Source organism: Salvelinus sp. IW2-2015, linkage group LG18 (genome assembly GCF_002910315.2).
Source record: "Salvelinus sp. IW2-2015 linkage group LG18, ASM291031v2, whole genome shotgun sequence".
Classification (NCBI taxonomy): Eukaryota; Metazoa; Chordata; class Actinopteri; order Salmoniformes; family Salmonidae; genus Salvelinus; species Salvelinus sp. IW2-2015.
This window is the reverse complement of record NC_036858.1, coordinates 45,093,199-45,117,824: the sequence shown is the minus strand read 5'-3', so window position 1 is coordinate 45,117,824 and position 24,626 is coordinate 45,093,199. Positions and strand designations below refer to the sequence as shown.

The following is a 24,626-nucleotide window of genomic DNA, read 5'->3' as shown; positions in this document are numbered from 1 at the left end:
TCCCCTCTAGAAAACACAAACACAGGTGTTATGCATCTACAGTACTAGGAGTATACACAGCCTCCGATGAATATTGAAGTGAGGAAAGAAAGTTTTCATTACCATTCGCACAGACTTAGACAGTGACTGTTGGGGAACGTTGGCATATCTCTATGACTATGATAGAGCTGTATAGACATTGTACTGGCTCCCCTTTTTATCTGTGCAAATAAGTTAACTAATGTGAACTAAAACCATAGGAAGATGTGCGTCAGTCTTTCACTGTCTGTAGTGTAATAGAGCAGTATTGGCTTGTTCCGAGACAGTTGGCTCCCTTCAATCTGATCAAAGTTTAATTGGGTGCACCGACCACTCAAGGCCTCACTTCAGAATATTTGTTTATTCTAACATTATCGACCCCTCCCCTGCCAACCCCCGGAGGTTTATAATTGTGCAGCAAAGGATGTTCTGTTTTTTTCCCCTTCTTTTTAATTCCCTGGCACACCAAGCAGAAACAGGATGATCTAATCCAGCACTTACACAGCAGCTCTCTTTATTAACTCTATGCAGCCTCCCAGCTCCCTGTATGAGGATATCGCTGGGCCAGGCCTTTCTCTTTCTGCATTGGCCCCAGATAGCTATTGATTGGGGATTGATTGGGTGGGCTCCTTGTTAAAGATATGTTGAGATGAAGCTGGGGGCTGGTGCTAAATCTGCTGAGTCATACTGTATTTCACAGGCTCTCTGCCCATTGATGTGCTGTTGGATCTGGGCCTTCTGTAATTGGATCAGTCCATGGCCTCCAGCTCTGGGCCGGCTTAGGTTCAGCCATAGACATCCTCCCAGGTTGTGGTAATAGGGTTGTGTACTGGAGAAAAGAAGGGACGACGTTGGTAAAAAAAAAACAAGAGGGGTACTACCTTATTTTTAATAGCATGCCTCCAGCATGAGATGTGCAGATGACAATAGCATGCCTACAGCATTGATGTAGCATGCCTCCAGCATGAGATGTGCTGGAGGCATTTAAATAGCATGCCTCCAGCATGAGATGTGCAGATGACAACATACAGTATTTGGACAATGGTTCAAGGTTACCATCCACATCACCAGAGTAAGAGCAGTAAGGTCTGAGACAGCAACATAAGAGGAAGAAGAGTGGTAATTAAACATTTCCCTGCATTACCATTGTGTGATCGAGCATGAAATAGAAACCTAGTCCAAGCCATTGTCACCCACAGAAAGAGATGACCCTTGACACTTAATTTACGTGTCAGGTGACTTTACCTGACACGGTTAATTTAATTAAAATGAGGTAATTTAACGAGGGCATCTGCGGGCTGTAATTGGCCGATGAACCCAGCCAGCCAACCAGCTGGAAGGAAAATTGTGCCACAGTCACAGTAAGGTCACGTCTGACAATTATGCTTGCCTCTGTGGCACATTTGGAAATTGATGGGCATTAATCTGCTATTTTGTTAGTTGGAGAGTAGGGCTGTGTAGGGAGCCGCTGGTGGCTTCCACTGGTTTCCAGGGGAACAGTGTTTATAATGCCCATTTAGTCCATTTAGCCATGTGTCCCATTAGCATTAGCATCCCATCTGTCTCAGTCTCCCCCGGGAGCACTGGTGTGTGTGTGTGTGTGTATAAGGGGGTGTTTGGCATTGGCTCAGGTCTCCAAAGCTGTTATGTGAGTTGTTGATGGTGGCATCAGACAGGCCTGTCTCTTGGGTCTGTAGGTGGCACTAAGGACCGCTGCACTAGCCTGCCCTCAAGGGATGCTGTAGGTCAGGTTTCATCAACTAGATTCAGCTGTGGGCTGATTTTTTTTTCTTGAGCGGATTGTCAAATTGACCGCACAAAGCCCAAACCAATGACTAAAACATATTACTTCAAACGTTGCTTACAATTTTATATAATCACATATATATCTCTATTATGCGTGGTAATACTTTGGAACGGATTTCCAAAATGTAAATCACTTGGAGCTGATTTCGCTGGTCTTTTTGCATTATTTTATGTCCAACACAATTATTTTTTGGTTAAAAGTGGTATTAAAATCACCAGCTGCCAGTTGATGAACCCTGCTGTAGGTTCTCTTTATTAATAACCACCTTGCTCTGCACACACACACACACATCCACACACCTTTGTGGGAATGTAGTAGGTGTGATCATCTGTCTGAGGGGATATTTAATGCGATCTGTGCTAAGGACCTGTCCTCAGGATAAGTCATTTCAGATGGTAGGGTTTTAGCTGTGTGTGAGGGCAGGGGGTGTAGAGAAGTGAGGAAAAGGACAGAGGATCCATTTCTATTTCTTATACTGTCCTTTGTTTATATCTTAACTTCTTATGGCTGGGGGCAGTATTGAGTAGCTTGGATGAATAAGGTGCTTTCTGGGTAAACTTCCTGCTACTCAGGCCCAGTTGCTAATATATGCATATTAGATTTGGATAGAAAACACTCTGAAGTTTCTAAAACTATTTGAATGATGTCTGTGAGTATAACAGAACTCATATGGAAAGCAAAAACTTGAGAAAAAATCCAACCAGGGAGTGGGAAATCTGAGGTTTGTAGGTTTGCCTATCCAATATAGAGTGTCTATGGGGTCATATTGCACTACCTAAGGCTTTGATGCTTCTACTGTGAAGGAGGGGGGAATGAGAGCTGATTGAGTCAGGGGTCTGGCAGAGTGCCATGAGCTGATCACGCGCGCTCATGTGAGAGTTAGCTGCGTTCCATTGCATTTCTACAGACAAAGGAATTCTCCGGTTGAAACATTATTGAAGATTTATGTTAAAAACATCCTAAAGATTGATTCTATACTTCGTTTGACATGTTTCTACGAACTGTAATATGACTTTTTGTCTGAACTTTCGCCTGGACTTGCCCGCGCCTCGTGAGTTTGGATTGTGTACTAAACGCGCTAACAAAAAGGAGGTATTTGGACATAAATGATGGACTTTATCGAACAAATCAAAAATGTATTGTAGAACTGGGATTCCTGCGAGTGCATTCTGATGAAGATCATCAAAGGTAAGTGAATATTTATAATGCTATTTCTGATTTCTGTTGACTCCACAACATGGCAGATATCTGTATGGCTTGTTTTGCAAGGTGTGCTTTTTCGGTAAAGCTTTTTTGAAATCTGACACAGCGGTTGCATTAAGGAGAAGTTTATCTAAAGTTCCATGCATAACACTTGTATTTTCATCAACATTTATGATGAGTATTTCTGTAAATTGATGTGGCTCTCTGCAAAATCACCGGATATTTTGGAAGCAAAACATTACTGAACGAAACGCGCCAATGTAAACTGAGATTTTGGGATATAAATATGAACTTTATCGAACAAAACACACATGTATTGTGTAACATGAATTCCAATGAGTGTCATCTGATGAAGATCATCAAAGGTTAGTGATTCATTTTATCTCTTTTTCTGCTTTTTGTGACTCCTCTCTTTGTCTGGAAAAATGGCTGTTTTTCTGTGACTAGGTACTGACCTAACATAATCGTTTGGTGTGCTCTCGTCGTAAAGCCTTTTTGAAATCGGACACTGTGGTGGGATTAACAACAAGTGTATCTTTAAAATGGTGTAAAATACTTGTATGTTTGAGGAATATTAATTATGAGATTTCTGTTGTTTTGAATTTGGCGCCCTGCACTTTCACTGGCTATTGTCATACCGTTAACGGGATCTAAGCCATATTAAAGGGGTAGGCAGAAATAAGTATGTGACAGGACTTTAGCAGGAAAATGATTTTACCCAATTAGCAGGCCGTTACATGACTGAGTGGAAGTGGATCCGTGTGTACTCTGGTATACTCTGTCCAGTTGAATTAAACACAACAGTAGAAGAGCTTTCTCTGTCTGCCTCACATTATTACACACACTGAAGGAGGAATGATTTGGTCTCTGGGAAGGTAAATGTGTTGCATTGACTGTGCTCAGCGTACTGCTGTAGTTGACTACTAGAGGTTTCTCACTCGTTATAGTGAAGCAACTGCCCTGTGGAACCTGCTCCTATTCACTTTGCTTACATTCTGCCCTTCCAGTTCAGGCTGCATCGTTTCTCGAATTTCTGTTGCAGGATTAAACAATCCCAAAGGTGTTCTTTTCAATTGTACAACACACTGTCACTGCTACCGTTGATTGGCTATGATGGTCATTGTTATGGAGACTGTTCCACTTCTCAGTCAATTTGCTTTTCATTTCAAAACATTTGTCCAAAAGCCACTTTTTCAAAGTTTAAACCCATTTTTTTGCCAAAAGTGACTCTTCTAAGAACATGACGCCCACTGTGGTGTTTCATATTGCAGGTATATCTTTGCCCTTGTTTGCACAGATGAGATTTCTCACCCTCTTTCAACAAGTAGACAAATGTTGCTTGGAAACTTTGCAAATACGGCAGAAATTATATTTGTTATCGCCTCTCGATATTATGCCCAGCGGCATACAGCGGAGGTGTGGGATGCAGGGAGTTTAGGACTCAACGGGTCTGGTTTAATAGTGCTGTATTGTTGTCAAATCACAGCCCATCTCAGGGGACCCCTCTCATTCACTCCAATAGATAGCCTGTTTTAAATATTTAATGCCAATAACCTCTGCCTATCCTATCACTCCTCCATCCCAAGCCGAGCGTCAGCCAGAGGACGGGGGTTTAATAAGAAGATAATGAATGATTAATTGAAAGGATATCAATCGTGTCTGCGTCAGTGTAGAGCTCCAACAATGTCCAACGTGTTGTCTCCTGACGGTCGTCAAGGGCAACATAATGAGGCGTGTGCACTTGGGCAAAGTCTTTAAAGAGGCTGCCCTAGATCTGCTGTTACGGTGAGAAGGTAGTAGGAAAGGGGAACAACTTTTTCCATTCTAGCACACCTCTATTAGAGAATCAGATAATCATACTTATAGCTACCAGAATATGTGTTGGTGGACGTGTAAAACTTCAGTTTAAACACTCAGATCTTTGTCTTTGTTTCCATAGAACCAGTCTGATGAGATTGAATCAGACATTAGATGTTTGTAGTATTATCCTCAACCCAAATGTCACTTTCCTCTTCGTTAGGGCTGTATTGATGAACACAGGGAGTCTCATTAAGAGTTGGACAGGTCTTGTTTGCAGTTCTCCTCTAATCACTGATTAAGACATTAATCAGGATAAGCCCAGAGGAGGCTGTCATTGATTAAGTAATCCAGTTAGGATGCAGATTGGCAGGACCGCAGGTCCATCCTCTTCCAGCCATATATCTACTGGCTCTCACTGCAGCAATATAGCATGAGAAATGTCTTCTCAATGAGCTTGGCATTTCTACTACATCAGCAGTCTTTGTGTGTGTGTGGTGTGTACATGCATGCTCTCAAGAATAGTGGTTTGCTGGACAAAAGCCAATCTCCTGTCAATGCCTCTCTATACCCCCAAAATCATTACTTTGTCATAGTCCATTTTTATGATTCTGAAAATGGGTCAACTTCTGTAGCCAAAGATGTTTTTTGGTTTTGTTTTGGTTCCCACTGATTGAGATTTGCAGCTCAGTGCCCCTCTGAGGGGTAGGGTTATAGGTTATAGAAGTTTAGTGGATATCAGAGTATGAATTTAGTAGACCTAGTCTACTCACACTTTGGCCAGCTGCCATTTCACTCCATTTAAATCATTGAGCACTACTTGGAGCCCCATTGTCAGTCTGCTAAACAGCCCTCAAAATGTCCTATTGCAGGTACTTCAATGATGTTTGTTATTGTCTGTGCACACAGGAAAACAGGTTTGCTCTTATTGGTCCAAAGTGTCAGTAACTCTCCTCTGCCCCTCACCTCTCGTCCCCTCTCATATCTGCCTGTCATTGTTTACAGCATTCTGAAATTAATTAGGCGTTTTATGGGTCATTTACCGGCAGCAGATACAGATACCACCTTGTACTTCTTGACTTGTGAAGGACTTGTCAGGGGACATAAAATACACATGCTCTACCAGGGCACAGTATCCACTAGACTCACAGCCCCAGCCTTCCCGCCTTCCCTTTTATGATCGCCTCTCTGACTGTCCAGACCGATTAATCAAGCCTCTACTTCCCGACCTAGCTCACCCTGACCCTGTCTCTCACGCCAACCCTGCGGTAGGGACAGGTTAGAGGATAGTGAGAAGGAGCTAACGCTAACAGACAGAGACACACTGCTCTGCTCCCTTCAACCACATACACCCCAGTGCTGTGCTAGTGGCATCAAGCTAGCAGCCATGCTAACAGACACAGCCTGACAATGCAGGACGGGTTAGTGTTCCAGGCAGACTAACAGAAATGGACACGTTACACATCGCTACATGCCATAGCGCTTGAGTGAGCTGTAGTGTTCTGTTACTTGCCTGCAGACACTGACACTGTGCTGACGAGTAGGTAGGTAGCGTTGACTAGGAATGCCGAATAAATGTCAGACATGGATCCTGTGGTAGTCACGTTAGCACACAGACACCCACCACATGTCAGGGTCAAGGATCAAGGGTTATACTAACTTAAACATGCAAACATAACTCCTACTCTTTGGGCAAGAGACTGGTTGACTGGTTATACAAACAGACTCCAGCCTATGTCAAACATTTAACACACATGTACTACCTGGCACAGATATGCCATCTATGGCATAGTGAAAAACTATGCACCTCTGGTTAAGATAGCGTTGTCAAGGTCTAAGTCTGATCCAAGTGGTATTCCTTCATCATTGCAACAACTTTTGTTTAGTTGATATACAGTTTACCCCATTACAATTGCCCAGTATGGTATGTCTCTAGCAGGACTTTCTACTGAAACTCAATGAGGAAAACATTGATGATGTAAGACCAACATTATGCATAAGCTCTCTAAAACAAGTGTGCTTTACAAAGAACGGGTGATTACCCACAAGCTAAAACACAAGGAACACTAGAAACAATAGCCCAATAACATTAGCCTACTTTATTGAAGCCGAAAAAGTGTGGGTGTATGTGTGGGTATATCTGTGTGTGTGTGTACAGTCATATACATGAGAGGAAGGTGTGTGTGTGTGCTGGTTCTGAGCGATTAGTGCTTTTTGAGGTCGGTTCGATTATTAAAATATAATCACGTTTTTCAATAAAAAAAAATAAACAATTCTTAACATTAAATGCACTATGCATTATGTGGGTTGAATGCAGAATAAAACATTTAATAAAAGTCCCATGATGGTATTGACTGCCCATTGCTGCCCATCACTTATTAACCATAATTTATTCACATTACTTTAATACAATATTTCAGTTGTTGTGTATATTACATTTGTTTTATTTGATGACTTTATTATTTAATTCCAAGTCATCTCATCTTTATAAAGCTGCTGCTTATGCTGCTGACAAAATCACTATTTTGTAGTTTTTCAACATAAATAATGCATACTTTTATGACTGCTGAATACCAACTATCAGTCACTTATATCATGTATTTTCAGGTAGAGGTACCTCGCGAAGCAACAGCTGCTCTCCATATCACCTCACGATCGCACATTCTTCTCTCTTCCGTAGCAGGCGTAAAAGAAACACAGACCCAACAAGTAGATGCGCAATGGATTATGGTCATTGTCGTTAATGCTCTAAACTATATAGAATATTGGCTTGTTGGAAAATACTCCCTACTTCATCGCACAGTTCAGGCTGGATCTAGTTCATCTCTAGAGAGACTGTGATGTGCGTGTTATTGAGCTCACAGAAGAAGAAAAAAGAAATGTAATTCAAATATTTGAACCAACTTCGGTCAATTAGTTGTTTAAAAACTGAAAAATAACTGCAATTTCAGTTAATCACTCAGCATTGTGTGCCCGTGTGCCAACTCTTATCGGTGCTTTGTGTCTGTGTGGTCCCTATCAAGCCAGGCCCTGCTTGGCTCTTGTGTGTCTGTGTGGTCCCTATCAAGCCAGGCCCTGCTTGGCTCCTGTGTGTCTGTGTGGTCCCTATCAAGCCCTGCTTGGCTCCTGTGTGTCTGTGTGGTCCCTATCAAGCCAGGCCCTGCTTGGCTCCTGTGTGTCTGTGTGGTCCCTATCCAGCCAGGCCCTGCTTGGCTCCTGTGTGTCTGTGTGGTCCCTATCAAGCCAGGCCCTGCTTGGCTCTTGTGTCCCCCCACTATTGTTCCCACTCTGTCTCTGTTTGTGTTTGTTTTCTTCGGGGTGTTTGGAGCATACGCCGATAAAAAGCCGCTCAGCGTCTAACTCAAACAGGCTTTGTTCATCTGCCACTTCCTCATTAATTAAGTTTTCCTCCCACCTCTCTTCCCCTCTGGTCCTCTTCTCTCACTCCCTCTCTCTCTTTCCCTCGCTCTCTCTCTCACTCCCCCTCTCTCTCATTCCCTTTCTCATTTTTGTCTACAGCAGCTCATGCGGGAGCGACAGCAGATGGCCAGCCGTCCCTTTGCCTCGGTTGCCGTGGCGCTGGATGTAAGCGCCGGCCAGGAACAGGAAGAGCTGCTGCAGGGGCAGGTGGAGGTGGGTACCTAACACATCTCATTAGCATATTGTTGTCCACGGCAATGGTGATACCGTGAAATACAGGGGCTTGGCACCGAGATCGCCCACAGCATCCTCTGTTGTGTGTAGACACTGGAGCGTGGGTGTGAGAAAGCAGGGATGTTTCATGACTTGAAATGCAAAACATATGTGGCCAACTTAAACAAATACTGAAGGCATTGTCTGAAATCACACAACAAAGAACATGTCCAGAGTTTAGCGTGGCCATATCCGGAAAAGCTAGTTTGTTAAGAAATATGGAAATTCTGAAAACCAATTCCTTTTCTTGCTATGTCCCCAAAAACATGGGTTAGGTCCTTTCATGTTATCCTTTTCAGCACCGTTCCAGCAACTATGGTGGATTCATAACCAAGCCAGCGCAGTACAGCTCGGCTAATCTTGGCTCGGCTAGTCTCAGTAGTATGAAAAGGGTATAACTAGTTTGCCTCCTATATAATGACTTCCTGAATTGTGTTCCCACACTCCCTCTATGGGTATTGCGTATGATCTGATAATCTACCTCTGAAAATCCTTAGTGGTTTTGTGAGTTTTCCAGGTCTTTGCTTCATAAAAGATTTTCCGGCTCTACCACAAATCTCTGTAACAGCTGCCGCCTGCCGGCCAGTCCACATCCGGCTTTAATGGAATTGATAGTGAGTGTCAGGGGGGGCAAAGTATGCTCTGATAATGCATTATTCCTGGTATACCTATTAATATAGTAGATATTATAGTATTATACTGCATGGGCACATAACCTATGTTAGCAGTAAGCCCTTAGAGGAGTGTTTTCCCCCACAGCATTCATCGGTGTCCAACCCAAAATAGATATTTTTGTTATTTTCCTGTTTCTCCCATTTTGAGCTCCTGAAGGTGAAAAACATTGAAATGGAACGGTATCTTCACGTAAAGGTTAATTAAGTAACATCTGGTGTTGCTCCACAGAGACTATTTAGCATAATTGCATAGTAAATAAGAAAATTGTGTACAACAGTGTACTTGCGGGAAAATAAGTGGATTCATAATGTGATTTCATACATCATTTACACAGTTACTGTGTAAAAGCAAGTTCTGGATCTGTGTTTTTATGTACAGGTGTATTTAGGCCAAAGCCATTTGGAAAAGGTGCACAGGAGGGCTTTTCAAATGTTTACTCTGCATTTTGATATGCTGATTACATTTTACTAGCAGCAAAAAGCGTGGAATTGGATTAAAGTCCCAAAAACTAGAGACGGGGCTGCAGGAAGGGTACACACAGCATATAAAAAAAATTACTGGATTGATAAGTGTAATTTATTTGAATGCAGTGTTGTGTTTGTATTTAATGGACATACACGTGAGGAGGTTGGCACATGTTGCCTTACCTGTCCTCTGAACAGATGGATAACACAGTGGCTTAAGCCCTTTCTCAATGACCATGAGTGGAGCAGTTAGCTAATGTGCGCTAAGTGGAGATTAGGTTTTTCACACAGCTTCTAGGCACTGGTAAAACTGTATTTCACACACTGTTCTGAATTATGCTATTCAGAACATGCGAGATGAACTTAAGAGTGTTTCTGATGGTTCTCTTCAAACGCAGCGTTTCAAAGATATTCGCTTTCCTGAGAATCTTCAAAGAACCAGCTGCAATTATTGACATCTGGTAAAAGTCAGGCAAACGAGCGACCGTCTGTTATTTACTCAGAGAAATACAGTACACCATTTTTGTTTCAAAACCGGCATCTGGTTAAGATCAACAAGACAGAGGTCATTGGAGGCATGAATTACTAACATATTTATTGGTTTAAAATCATCTATGTGCATGCAAATTGTCTCTAAATGGTTGCAGAAAATCAGACAAGTATGCAATGAAAAACCACACAAACATAAGTTATTTCCTAATGTCATCAGAGTGGTCTATGGAAGACAAGCGATCTAAAGTAGAGACTGAACGAGTAAGGTTAAGTAATATGGCATGTCATTATAAAGACAGACAATAGCGGTATCATCAGAAGACAATCAAACCAAATCGAACATCCAGTGTGGGTATTTTGCCTTGGCCTGGGTCTGTAGTATTGAGGAGACGCCTTGCCCTGTGATCCAGGTACATCAAAGTGGAGAGATTCATTGTGTAGGTGTGTAGCCTGAGGCCAAAGGTGATTAAAATAGGTCCTGGGCTCCAATCGTTTCTCCCCTACCCTTCCCTGCCGTTGATAAAGGATGTCTGGAGCAGTTATTATTCATCGGTGACCTGAGGGCTCTCTAGTCCCCAGACTGCTGTAAAACCGGCCTGTTAGACCACACCAGAGTGGACCTGACAAGTAGCTTACTAAAACACCCACAGCCCTTAAACATACACACACACACAAACACCACACCTGGAACCTGTTCATTGTCTCTGAACTGGAGTGAACGGCATGGAAATGGAAGTGGTACACAAATACCACACAGAATAAAACAAAGTTTCTGCACTTACTCAGTAAAAACAAATCAAATCAAATTGCATTGGTCAGATACACGTGATTAGCAGATGTTATTGCGGGTGTAGCGAAATGCTTGTGCTTCTAGCTACGACAGTGCAGTAATATCTAAAAAGTAATATCTGTCACGATCGTCTTGACTTTGAATGGAGGACCAAAACGCAGCGTGTGAAAAATAAGACATCTTCTTTTAATGAAGGAAAAAACAAACACTTACAAAATGAACAAAACAACCGATCGTGAAGCTAAGAAGAACTAAGTGCACACATGCAACATAGAACATAAACATAGACAATTACCCACAAACGCATGATGCCTATGGCTGCCTTAAATATGGCTCCCAATCAGAGACAAATGAAAGACATCTGTCTCTGATTGAGAACCACTCAGGCAACCATAGACTTACATAGACAACTACACTAGACACTGCCCCATACACATACAACAACCCCTAGACACTACAAAAACACATACATTCCCCATGTCACACCCTGACCTAACTAAAATAATAAAGAAAACAAAGAATACTAAGGCCAGGGCGTGACAATATCTAACAAATGACATAACATATACCTAATACACACAAATCCAAGTAGGAATGAATTAGGCCAAAAACATATGGACGAGTGATGTCAGAGCGGAACGGACTAAGATACAGTAGAATAGTATAGAAAACAGTACAGTTGAAGTCGGAAGTTTACATACACTTAGGTTGGAGTCATTAAAACTAGTTTTTCAACCACTCTACAAATTTCTTGTTAACGAACTATAGTTTTGGCAAGTCGGTTAGAACGTCTACTTTGTGCATGACACAAGTCATTTTTCCAACAATTGTTTACAGACAAATTATTTCACTTGTAATTCACAATATCACAATTCCAGTGGGTCAGAAGTTCACATACACTAAGTTGACTGTGCCTTTAAACAGCTTGGAAAATTCCAGAAAATGATGTCATGGCTTTAAAAGCTTCTGATAGGCTAATTGACATCATTTGAGTCAATTGGAGGTGTACCTGTGGATGTATTTCAAGGCCTACCTTCAAACTCAGTGCCTCTTTGCTTGATATCATGGGAAAATCAAAAGAAATCAGCCAAAAATTGTAGACCACAAGTCTGGTTCATCCTTGGGAGCAATTTCTAAATGCCTGAAGGTACCACGTTCATCTGTACAAACAATAGTACGCAAATATAAACACCAACAGCCGTCATACCGCTCAGGAAGGAGACGCGTTCTGTCTCCTAGAGATGAACGTACATTGGTGCGAAAAGTGCAAATCATTCCCAGAACAACAGCAAAGGACCTTGTGAAGATGCTGGAGGAAACAGGTACAAAAGTATCTATATCCACAGTAAAACGAGTCCTATATCGACATAACCTGAAAGGCCGCTCAGCAAGGAAGAAGACACTGCTTTAAAGCCGCCATAACAAAGCCAGAATACGGTTTGCAATTGCACATGGGGACAAAGATCATACTTTTGGAGAAATGTCCTCTGGTCTGACGAAACAAAAATAGAACTGTTTGGCCATAATGACCATCGTTATGTTTGGAGGAAAAAGGGGGAGGCTTGCAAGCCAAAGAACACCATCCCAAACGTGAAGCACGGGGGTGGCAGCATCATGTTGTGGGGGTGCTTTGCTGCAGGAGGGACTGGTGCGCTTCACAAAATAGATGGACAAAATAGATGGCATCATGAGGGAGGAAAATTATGTGGATATATTGACGCAACATCTCAAGACATCAGTCAGGAAGTTAAAACTTGGTCGCAATTGGGTCTTCCAAATGGACAATGATCCCAAGCATACTTCCAAAGTTGTGGCAAAATGGCTTAAGGACAACAAAGTCAAGGTATTGGAGTGGCCATCACAAAGCCCTGACCTCAATCCTATAGAAAATGTGTTGCCTGAACAGATAAAGCGTGTGCGAGCAAGGAGGCCTACAAACCCGACTCAGTTACACTAGCTCTGTCAGGAAGAATGGGCCAAAATTCACCCAACTTATTGTGGGAAGGTTGTGGAAGGCTACCCAAAATGTTTGACCGAAGTTAAACATTTGAAAGGCAATGCTACCAAATACTAATTGAGTGTATGTAAACTTCTGACCCACTGGGAATGTGATGAAAGAAATAAAAGCTGAAATAAATCATTCTCTCTACTATTATTCTGGCATTTCACATTCTTAAAATATAGTGGTGATCTAACTGGCCTAAAACAGGGCATTTTTACTTGGATTAAATGTCATGAATTGTGAAAAACTGAGTTTAAATGTATTTGGCTAAGGTGTATGTCATCTTCTAGCTGTATATACATATGAGATGAGTAATGCCAGATATGTAAACATTATGTGACTAAGATACCATAGAATAGTATAGAATACAGTATATACATATGAGATGAGTAATGCCAGATATGTAAACATTATTAAAGTGACTAATGTTCCATTCCTTAAAGTGGCCAGTGATTCCTAGTCTATGCCTATAGGCAGAAGCCTCTAATGTGATAGTGATGGCTGTTTAACAGTCAGATGGCCTTGTAATGGAAGCTGTTTTTCAGTCTCTCGGTCCCAGCGTTGATGCACCTGTACTGACCTCGCCTTCTGGATGATAGCGGGGTGAACAGGCAGTGGCTCGGGTGGTTGATGTCCTTGATGGTATTTTTGGCCTTCCTGTGACAACGGGTGCTATAGTTGTCCTGGAGGGCGGGTCGTTTGCCCCCGGTAATGCGTTGGGCAGACCGCACCACCCTCTGGAGAGCTTTGCGGTTGCAGGCGGTGCAGTTTCCGTAGCAGGCAGTGATACAGCCCGACAGGATGCTTTCAATTGTGCATCTGTAAAGGTTTGTGAGGGTTTTAGGTGACAAACCAAATTTCTAGAGCCTCCTGAGGTTGAAGAGGCTCTGTTGCGCCTTCTTCACCACACTGTCTGTGTGGTTGGTTCATTTCAGTTTGTCAGTGATGTGTATGCCTAGGAACTTGAAGCTTTCCACCTTCTTCACTGTGGTCCCGTCAATGTAGATAGGGGGGTGCACCCTAAGAGCACGCCACACAAGCATTGTCAAGAGTTGAACGACATACGCAAAAAGACAACCAGTTTTATTCTAAGGGTAAAATACTCCAGTCTTGAGCCTATAATAGCCATAACCAGTGAACAACCCATCTAGGAGGTAGATCACACAGCACTTTCCCCCCCCCCTCCTCTAAATCTAATCACGCTGCTCCAAATGACTGGGCCACAGAATAAAACAAGAGGTAACTCATCAGCATCAATCACGTACATACAAGATCCATAACATCCACGTAACGTCGTAAAGCTGATGAGCCTACAGGAACGAGCATCTGTAAGACGCCCGGACACATCTCGCCTTCCATCCCAGAGTGATATATGGCACTGGGGGTTTTCATAATGCTATTTAAAGGGGAGAAATGAATCAATTTTCATATCTAATGTTTTAATGCGCTGTATTTATTTTCCAATCTTGGGGATTTAATGCGCTGGGGCGGAGGGTAATGAAAGGAGCAGCGAGGAGATAAAGAATATTTATGACACCTGGGAGAAATGGGCTGTGTTTGGAGCCTTTTACTTGTGTGTTTTATCAGCACCCACAAAGCCAATGATCTCATCAGAGAGAGAACAAGGGGAGAGAGAACACAGATGGAATAAACCTACATCTGGAGCTACACGTAGAAATACATGAAAACACCCACAAAAACACACATTTACAAACACACACACCTTCCATCATTGTCAATTATTAATTGTACATACAGTACCAGTCAAAAGTTTGGACACACCCACTCATTCAAGGGATTTTTATTTGTACTATGTTCTACATTGTACAATAATAGTGAAGACATCAAAACTATGAAATAGCACATATGGAATCATGTAGTAACCAAAAATGTATTAAACAAATATTTTTGATTTGTTTTGCTGGGTGGCGGTGTGTGGGTGTGGTGGTTTAAACACCAACGTTGTGTGAGTGAGGCTTCATGATCCTTTCCATATAAAATGACCCATGAGCACCAACATGTGAAGTTCATAAGAGCATGTCAAATTAGGTGTCAAATGAAAGCTAAGAGTCTATATTTTTGTTGATGAAATTAAGACATAGTGGGGGGGTATAAGGGGGGGGTGCTAGAGAGGGTGCTATGGAATATACATGGATTGTTAGAGCTCTGCTACATTTTTAAACAAATTCATATTGCTCTTAACCTATAATTTCAAACATTGTCTGATGAGGAAAAGGCACCAAAATAGGCGGCGCTAAACAAGATAATTTGGACGAGACAGACAACAGACCAATGCCAACATCGCTGACTCACAAGGAGTTAGCTGAAGATGCTAGCTCCCAAGAGCTCCTTACAGAACCCACTCAGTGACCTACTGGCTGCTATAAACTCACGAAGGTGGACACAAAGTTGGCTGACATCTCAAAGAGTATTGGGACTTTGACAGAAACTGTGAAGGCAATCAAGGGCAGGGTGCATGAGGTTGAGCAGATGACAATCGATCACCAGGCCAGGCTACAGAACATTAAGAAACAGTGTAAAATGTTCAAAATTACAACAAAAACCTGAAAGCCCGACTGGAAATGCTTGAATCGCATTCTGAGAAAGGGAGACCCGCTGAATTTGTATCGGAGCTGATACCGGCACTGCTGGGGATGTAACACTTCAAAACGCCCTTCCTGATCGGCCGCGCACATAGATTACAAGCAACAAAGCCGGCCAAGGGAGCGCCACCAAGGCCATTCATTGCACAGCTGCACTATCCTTTATACCTGGGATCTCATCCACAAGCTGGCAAGTCAACAGTTCCCCCTTATCTAAAACAGAGACAGGGTGTCTTTCTACCCAGATTTTACTTTTGAGGTAAGGAACCAACGGAAAGAGTATAATGAGCTACACAATTAATGCAGGGCGGCCAGCATCCGATATGGATTCCTCTTCCTAGCCCGGTCCAAGGTGACAGGCGAGGGATCAGCATGTATGTTTTACACCCCAAAAGAGGCCGAACTGTTCTTGGCAAGCAAGCGCCCTGTCTAAGAATCCAGAACTGCTGCGTCAGCTGCCTAAGTGGCCAAATACAGGCCAGAACTGTGTTTGAATATCCTGCCAATGTCTTTTCCATCAGAAGATTAGACATTGTGAATTACAATGATGTGTGAAATGTTATTGTTTATATAGCACTGTTTAGCCTATCATGTTTTAGTCCCACTCACCCCCCTAATGTGAGAGCTAAGTGTTATTTTGATTTTTTATACAGTACCAGTCAAAAGTTTGGACACACCTACTCATTCAAGGGTTTTTGCCTTATTTGTACTATTTTCTACATTGTAGAATAGTAGTGAAGACATCAAAACTATGAAATAACACATATGGAATCATATAGTAATGTAGCCACCCTTTACCTTGATGACAGCTTTGCACACTCTTGGCATTCTCTCAACCAGCTTCACCTGGAATGCTTTTCCAACAGTCTTGAAGGAGTTCCCACATATGCTGAGCACTTGTTGGCTGCTTTTCCTTCTTTCTGCGGTCCAACTCATCCCAAACCATCTCAATTGGGTTGAGATGGCACCACACTGCCAGGTCTCTGTCCTCCTCCCTATAGGCTGTCTAATCGTTGTCGGTGATCAGGCCTACCACTGTTGTGTCGTCAGCAAACTCAATTATGGTGTTGGAGTCATGCTTGGCCAGGGAGTACAGGAGGGGATTAAGCACACTCCCCTGAGGGGCCCCCAGTGTTGAGGATCAGCATGGCAGATGTGCTGTTGCCTACCCTTACCAACCGGGGGCGGCCCGTCAGGAAGTCCAGGATCCAGTTGCAGAGGGAGGTATTTAGTCCCAGGGTCCTTAGCTTAGTGATGTGCTTTCAGGGCACTATGGTGTTGAACGCTGAGCTGTAGTCAATGAACAGCATTCTCACATAGGTGTACCTTTTGTCAAGGTAGGAAAGGGCAGAGTGGGTTGCTATTGAGATTGCGTCATCTGTATATCTGTTGGGGTGGTATGTGAATTGGAGTGGGTCTAGGGTTTCCGGCATGATGGTGTTGTGAGCCATGACCAGCCTTTCAAAGCACTTCATGGCTACCGACGTGAGTGCTATGGGGCGATAATCATTTAGGCAGGTTACCTTTGCTTTCTTGGGCCCCCCTTTACTATGGTGGTCTGTTTGAAACATGTAAGTATTACAGACTCGGTCAGGGAGAGGTTGAAAATGTCAGTGAAGACACTTGCCAGTTGGTCCGCGCATGCTTTAAGTACACGTCCTGGTAATCCGTCTGGCCTTGCAGCTTTGTGAATGTTGACCTGTTTAAAGGTCTTGCTCACATCGGCTACGTAGAGGGTGATCACACTGTCGTCTGGAACAGCTGGTGTTCTCATCCATGCTTCAGTATTGCTTGCCTCGAAGCGAGCATAAAATGCATTTTGCTCATCTGGTAGGCTCGCGTCACTGGGTATCTCGCAGCTGGGTTTCCCTTTGTAGTCCGTAATATTTTTCAAGCCCTTCCACATCCGACGAGCATCAGAGCCGGTGTAGTAGGATTCAACCTTAGTCCTGTATTGACGCTTTGCCTGTGTGATGGTTCGTTTGAGGGCATTGCAGGATTTCTTATAAGCATTTGGATTAGTGTCCCGCTCCTTGAAAGCGGGACTTATTGAGGAAGTTGGTGACTGAGGTGTTATACTCCTCAATGCCATTGGATGAATCCCGGAACATATTCCAGTCTGTGCTAGCAAAACAGTCCTGTAGCGTAGCATCCGCGTCATCTGGCCATTTCCTTATTGAGCGAGTCACTGGTACTTCCTGCTTTAGTTTTTGCTTGTAAGCGGGAATCAGGAGAAAATAATTATGGTCAGATTTGCCAAATGGAGGGCGAGGGAGAGCTTTGTATGCGTCGCTGTGTGTGGAGTAAAGGTGGTCTAGAGTTGTTTTTCTTCTGGTTGCACATGTGACATGATGGTAGAAATTAGGTAAAACGGATTTAAGTTTTCCTGCATTAAAGTCCCCGGCCAGTAGGAGCGCTGCTTCTGGATTAGCATTTTCTTGTTTGCTTATGGCCTTTGTCATGACTGGCCTGTTAAAGCCATTTTACCGTGGACCACAATCCTGGAGAGACATCTCTCATACCCACCGAGGGAGGGGTTCATGACACCTCCGGCCCATTTGTAAATCTTAAGGCAGCAGACAAAATCCCTTTGTCCTCTCAGTGTGGAGGAATGGAATGTATGATGGGCCTATGGAAAACCTACCTCAGAACAGTAACATGCAATAAATGGGCTTTGGGACAATATGTTTAGTTAGCCAAAATGGTGGTAATGACGATAGATGGAATATGAAAATGAATGTCGTTTGTGTTGAATGACGTTATAACGAAAACATTGTAACTTGAAGAGATTTCATAATATGTATCTGATATTTGCATACTGTACGTTGTGTGGAAAATGTCCAGATCAAAGAGAATGTTTTTGTAACGATGAAATGTGAAGTTAGTCATAGAGACAGAAACGCCCCTTTCTGACCCAATGGTATAAAACATGTGAATTAAGAATTTACAAAGCAGACTCAGTGACCACACGCTACAGCTAAGGTCAGAGTTAGTCGCAACCCCAAAACGCAGCACGAGGTTGAAGAAGACAAAGGAACCTTTTAACAATCTATGCTACGGATGAGCTATGTCTAAGAGGGTGAATTCAAGCAGGACCACCCGGTTACCACGCTCCAAGGAATCCTGTGTCTGCACTGCTTTCATTCCTATGCTGGAGCCCTGAGCTACACGCAGGGACGAACTGGGAATGAAAAATGTCCCTGGACTTTTTGACTCAGACCGGCCCACCAAAACCCCCCCAGCGATACACCACCACCCACAGAACCCACGCCACACTTTATGTACACAAGATTACTGAACAATATTTATAACAATAACTTTAGTAAAATTGATGTAAAATAGAACAAGGGGAATGTGTTGCTCTTAAGAGGAGGCTGGCTGGAAGGAGCACATATTGGCACAATGGCACTGGCAACAAGGTGGCAAGAATCTCTGGAACCATTTGACCAGTAAAATAAATAATACAGGAAGAAATTTGTTGGTGAAAAGACTGGTGAATAGCCAAGTCATAGAATGAAATAAAAATATACATATTTCCTACCTCCAATTAGCAATTTCTGCAGCAGCTCACTTCTCTCAGCAATGCCATCTATAACCAGGTCACTGTCCAGGGTCATTAAAACATCTCACTCAGTAGCCATGAGCATAAAAGCTTTCAGGTGCTGTTGAGATAGAGTGCTCCTACTCTTGATAAATTTCAGAGTAGAGAAGCTCCACTCACAAGCTACCTGGGTTACTGACAGGGTAAGTAGAAACTTGTAAGCAAGGCCCAGTATGTGGTATGCGTCGGTCAATAGGTTGTACTGACTAAGAATACTGTAGCAACACACTGGACAGTCACCATCTCCACCTCATGTTAATTTCCTTCAGGTTCATGATCCTCCATAGTCCTGGTTGTGTATTCTTCAAATCCCTATTGTTTTAACCTAGTCCACTGTTCTGCCAGACTCATGAGCTCACTCTGTAAATTGGCCACCGTTGCTCCGCTGTCAAATTTGATCAAACATTTGCTTAGTTCTTGAAGGGCTGTCTGTGGAAGGGCACTGGATGGTAGCTGACTAAAGTGTTTAGGGTCCAGAAGAGCCATGTCGGCATACAAAGTGCCATTACTCAGAAATCGCCGATGGATGCCATCTATAACTGTATCCAGAATTTGATTATGGACACCAATCCTGTATGCACTCCCTGCCCCAGTAAAAGTCTCATCTTGTGCCATAGTTTTCTTCTTTCGAGCCCTTTTCGTTGGCTGAGTGGTCTCTAACTCCAGCTCTGTTTCTTCATCCCATTCCTGCAACTTCCTGTTGGCCCACTGAACAAATGTGTCTTCAGCTGCCTTGACTTTTTCAAAATCTCTTGCCATTCCTTTCAGCTGCTCCTCTATAGACACATACATACGATGCGCAGAAAGAATGTCCATTCAACTTGTTTGAAGATATTTTGAGACTGGTGAGGTGACCTGAAATATTCTGAGGAATGTCTGAGCAACCCCTCAATGTATCCTTGTGCCTTCAACCGTGCAGTAGTGTTGATGTTTTTCTGATCTTGTATGGTTGAAAGAGTGAGAAGGACATCAACATACAGAACCTCATCTGGATTTCCAAAAGCTCCAAAGACCTTCTTTAAGGCACTGTCTTTAGCCCACCAGCTTGTCTCTCCAATTGGAGCAAGACTTCTGTGTCTTGGGTCCTTCCTCTCCTTCTCCCAAATGTTAATCCTCTGGTAGGATTCACGGAAGAACACAGCTATGTTGTTAATGAGAACAAAAAGTGACCCACTTGCCAAGACACTCTCTGTTGTGTCTGCCAAAACAAGGTTCAAAATGTGTGCATAGCACCACACATGCACTTGATTGGTGGACTTTGCAGAGAGCAGGGCAGAGAAGCCTTTATACTGGCCTTACTGGAGGCTCCATCAGTGGAATTGCCAATGCACTTGCTGATGTCAAGCTTCATGTTTTCCGGTACTTCACCTGGAGAAAGTATTGTCCAGTGAATGCCTCACATTTCACCACAGCCACAAGCCTCATGGATGACGTTCGTCACATATCTGACTATGACAGAGCATTGATCTTGTGTTGTAATGTCCTGCATAGTGTAAATCTGGACTGAAAACATACCAGCTTCCTGGATTTCACTTGCTATGGTGGCCTGCATTGTGTGTTGGATGGTGGTAATGACGTTATTGATAATAGAGTGATTAGAGAGCCTCTGCCCCCTCTTGACCCAGACTCATGCAGTTTTTTGCTTTTCTCTATGCAGGCAGTGAGATATTCTTTCATACACAGGTCGTACTTTCCCAGCAGAATGATCATCTCTAAAAAGTTGCCATGGCCAATGCTGCTGTTATCTAGTGTATAAGCTGCTTCAGACTGCCTGCCTCTGTAGCTCAGACCCCTCTATGACTTTAACAACATCAATAATGCGCTCTAGCACTTGCCTTCTTCTGCGCACTTGCTCTCAATGAGCAGACATCTGAATGCCGATGAACAGGCTCTAAATGTTACCTTTGGAGGACCTTAGCAAGTAGGCCTCAGCATAACCTCTATGCATAATGCTCTTCCACTCTCTGATGGATATGTTTTAGTCTGCCATTCCATTCATGAATGGGCTGTTCTCTGTAGGCTTTGCAAATGCCATACAAATGAAGCAGAATAAAGCATGGTTGTCTTCACTGTATGATAGCCACTTCCTGTTGGTCCCATCACAAAAGAAAACCTTCTGCACCACAGACTTTTCACTTTTGTTGGGGGTGGAAACAAAAAAAAAACATATCTAGGTCTCCTGACTTTGGCCTCTTAAAATAAAAGCAATTGGGGTGACAGTGGCATCCTGGCTCTGGGGCAATCTTCATCTGTCCACTGCAGATGCACTATCCTCAACCTGGATGAGTAATTAGTATAAATTAATATATTAGTATAATATTATAACATTAAATAAAAAGTTTAATGTTACTATAATAGTATAATGTTAGTATAATATTAATATATTCATTATGTAATGTTAGTATATTCATATAATTTCATATAATAGTATACTATATACCACTAGTACAGTATTAATTCCAATTGGACAATACAGCAGTTTTAAGAAATACACAACCAACATTTATAATTTGTAAGTTTTGTTCCGTCATTAAATCCTTGAGGAAGAAAAACTGTCTACATTGGTGGTTAGTCTCTAATTTGTTAATGCTAAGTACTAACTTGTCATAAATCATAACCATTCATGCATAACAATGAGTTCAACATTTAGAAAGTTTGCTGTCAACCTTTTTTTAATTTCCCGCCCCATCCAGGCTGTAATTGGTCGGTTCACGAAAAGTGACATTAACGAGCGCTTGTTTCAACAAAAGGCACGATATAGCTAAATAGCCAGCTAGCCAAACCCAAACATTGCTTATCTTATCCCTATTGTCTTCTATCTTATTGCTTCAGCTGCAAAACCTTGACTAACAGTTGAACTGGTATCGCTGGGCTCAATGGGCTGCTCTCTCTGCTCTCTCTCCTCTCTGTTGCCAGTGCCTTCAGGCTAACTAGGCTGAGATGATTGCCTGGTAACGGCGTCAAATTAATAATTTATTTAAAACAATTTGGCTGCATCAGCCTCAAGGGACTTCAACCTCTTCTCTCTTCGCTTTTCAGCACCACCTTTGACGTTTTTTGTCTTTTTGTTTGTCCATCTTGCTCCACTCCAATATTTATTCAAATGTCACCACTTAACAGAGATTGGAAGGGGGCGGGTCCCAGGTAAAGTTATAATGGACTGGACCAAAAGTAATTGGCTGGGAGAGAGAGGCTGACAGATTTAATACCCAACCACAGTGGCAGTGGGCCAGCAGCCCACTCGCCTGGGCCAGTCAGACACACAGCACTTGGTTATTTTTATTTAAGCGGGGGCTGGGATTATTTATATTTTGCGTTGCATCAGACCCAATTGTCAAAACTCCCGGTGCTCCAGAAGGCCAGTCTGTCATTGGCTAGGTGGCTGACTGTACTCAGAAGACCCTCTTTCAGAACAAGGGCGAGGAAACAGACCACTAAGAAAAAGGACACTGACATCGTGTGGACAATCAGAGAGTTACACCCGGTAACCAAAGACGTGCCGCCATCAGAGAAGAGGTCGGATCCCGGTCCACAAAGAGACACCCCATCGGAGACCTTCGACAAGTAATTACATCATTATATTCTGAACCATAAGAGCAGCAGTTCGGGGCAAGGTGTTAGGGCTAAACTAAGCATAGTTTACAAATGTATCCAAGTGTGCTTTTCTCTCTTTTTAAATCCCCATTTTGTGTCACACGTGTCATACTGTTTCATTGTACTAAGTTCTAATCAATGGCCTAGACTGTGTGTTTTTGTATGTGTATCTTATATTATCATTTTAGCTTGTTAGTAAATAAATAATCATCTCAATTGGTGTGGTACGTACTCATTTAGTGGGACTCGGGTTTGTGCAGATTCCCAGATTATGAGACGTTCAGGATGAGACTGTAGAGGAAATTAATTCATTAGTGACTGTTGTAAAATCGATATTCTGATATTCTTTGAGTTAATTTGGGAAATGGAAACTCAATAAAAAAAACTTTCCCATGGTGCCCCAGGTTACTGAGTTAATGATTACCTGATTCATTTAATCACGTAATTATAAACAGTTAATGATTTGATAAACAGCAGTCGTCACATTAATCAATACAACGTCATGACACCTTATGCAGCTCGTTGAGTGTGGTCTTAGTGCCAGCATCGGTTTGTGGTGGTAAATAGACGGCTACGAATAATATAGATGAGAACTCTCTTGGTAGATAGAATACCTCATGATAAGTGTAGACCACACTATCTCAGGCGAGCAGAACCTTGAGACTTCTTTAATATTTGACATCGCGCACCAGCAGTTATTGACAAATAGACACACACCCCCGCCCCTCGTCTTAACCAGTAGCCAGCCAGCTCTATATTATCTGTGTCGTTGTTCAGCCACGTCTCGGTGAAACATAAGATATTACAGTTTTTACTGTCCCGTTGGTAGGATAGTCTTAATTTTAGATCGTCCAGTTTGTTTTCCAATGATTGCACATTGGCCAAAAATATGGAGGGTAGTGGTGGTTTAGCCACTCGTCAGCTAATTCTTACAAGGAACCCCGCCCTCCTCCCCCTTTTTCTCTGTCTTTTCTTCATGCTGATGACGGGGATTTGGGCCTTGTCTTGATAAAGCAGTACATACTTTGCATCAGACTCATTAAAGAAAAAATCTTTGTCCATTTCAAGGTGAATAATCCCTGTTCTGATTTCCAGAAGCTCTTTTTGGTCATAAGAGACGGTAGCAGCAACAATATGTACAAAATGAGTTACAAACAATGCGAAAAAACAAACAAAATAGCACAGTTGGTTAGGAGTCCGTAAAACGGCAGCCATCCCCTCCGGCGCCATTATATTATATCAATCTAAGCTGGCCAAACACTGTGTACTGGTGGGAAATGGGGACAATTCAGCAGTGATAAATCTTCCTGGATGGTATTCTGCTTTCAGTTTTTGTTAGAAACCTGTCTTGCTGCTCTGTCTCTCTCTCTCTCTCTCACACCCCATAGCAGTTTGTTTAGTTGGAATCAGCAGGTGGGGACGTTTTTCCTTGTTGGAGAAATGTTGCTTGTCCCAACGTAAACTTCTGAGTTGTAAGCTCCTCTGTTGAGCTTCTTCTTTCAAAGGGAGAAATGCTGTAAGAACAAAAAATGCAGAGTTTGTTCTTGGCCGTTGTGGAATCTTTTCTTTTAAATGTACCTAGTGTTATCCTTCTGGACGGAATTAAGTATTTCCCTCAATATTTCAGTCACCAGTTCACAGGCCTTCCATCTAACTGTGGTAAGCCTGCCGTGTTATATTATGCTATGTTTTGGGTCTGAAAATCTGGATATTTTTTCCCCAGCCTGTCACAGTACTGAATTTCAAACACGTTTCCTCCTTTACTCTAAAATGCCTCCCAGATCCATGCCCCATAAAGGGCTCACATGAAACGTTCAAAAATAACGCCTTCAGTCCACTGCCTTCTCTGGAGGACCTGCACACTGTTCACCCCTGCTTTACAAGCTC

General features: G+C 42.7%; 1 protein-coding gene across 1 annotated transcript in view; it reads left to right on the top strand.

Moving 5' to 3' along the window:
- The window catches only part of LOC111977709 (attractin-like protein 1), a 341,451-nt gene that overhangs the window by 260,913 nt on the left and 55,912 nt on the right, over positions 1–24,626 (top strand). Inside the window, 1 exon segment of the mRNA XM_070448549.1 lies at positions 8,345–8,458. Within this exon segment, the coding sequence (XP_070304650.1) occupies positions 8,345–8,458 (114 nt within the window).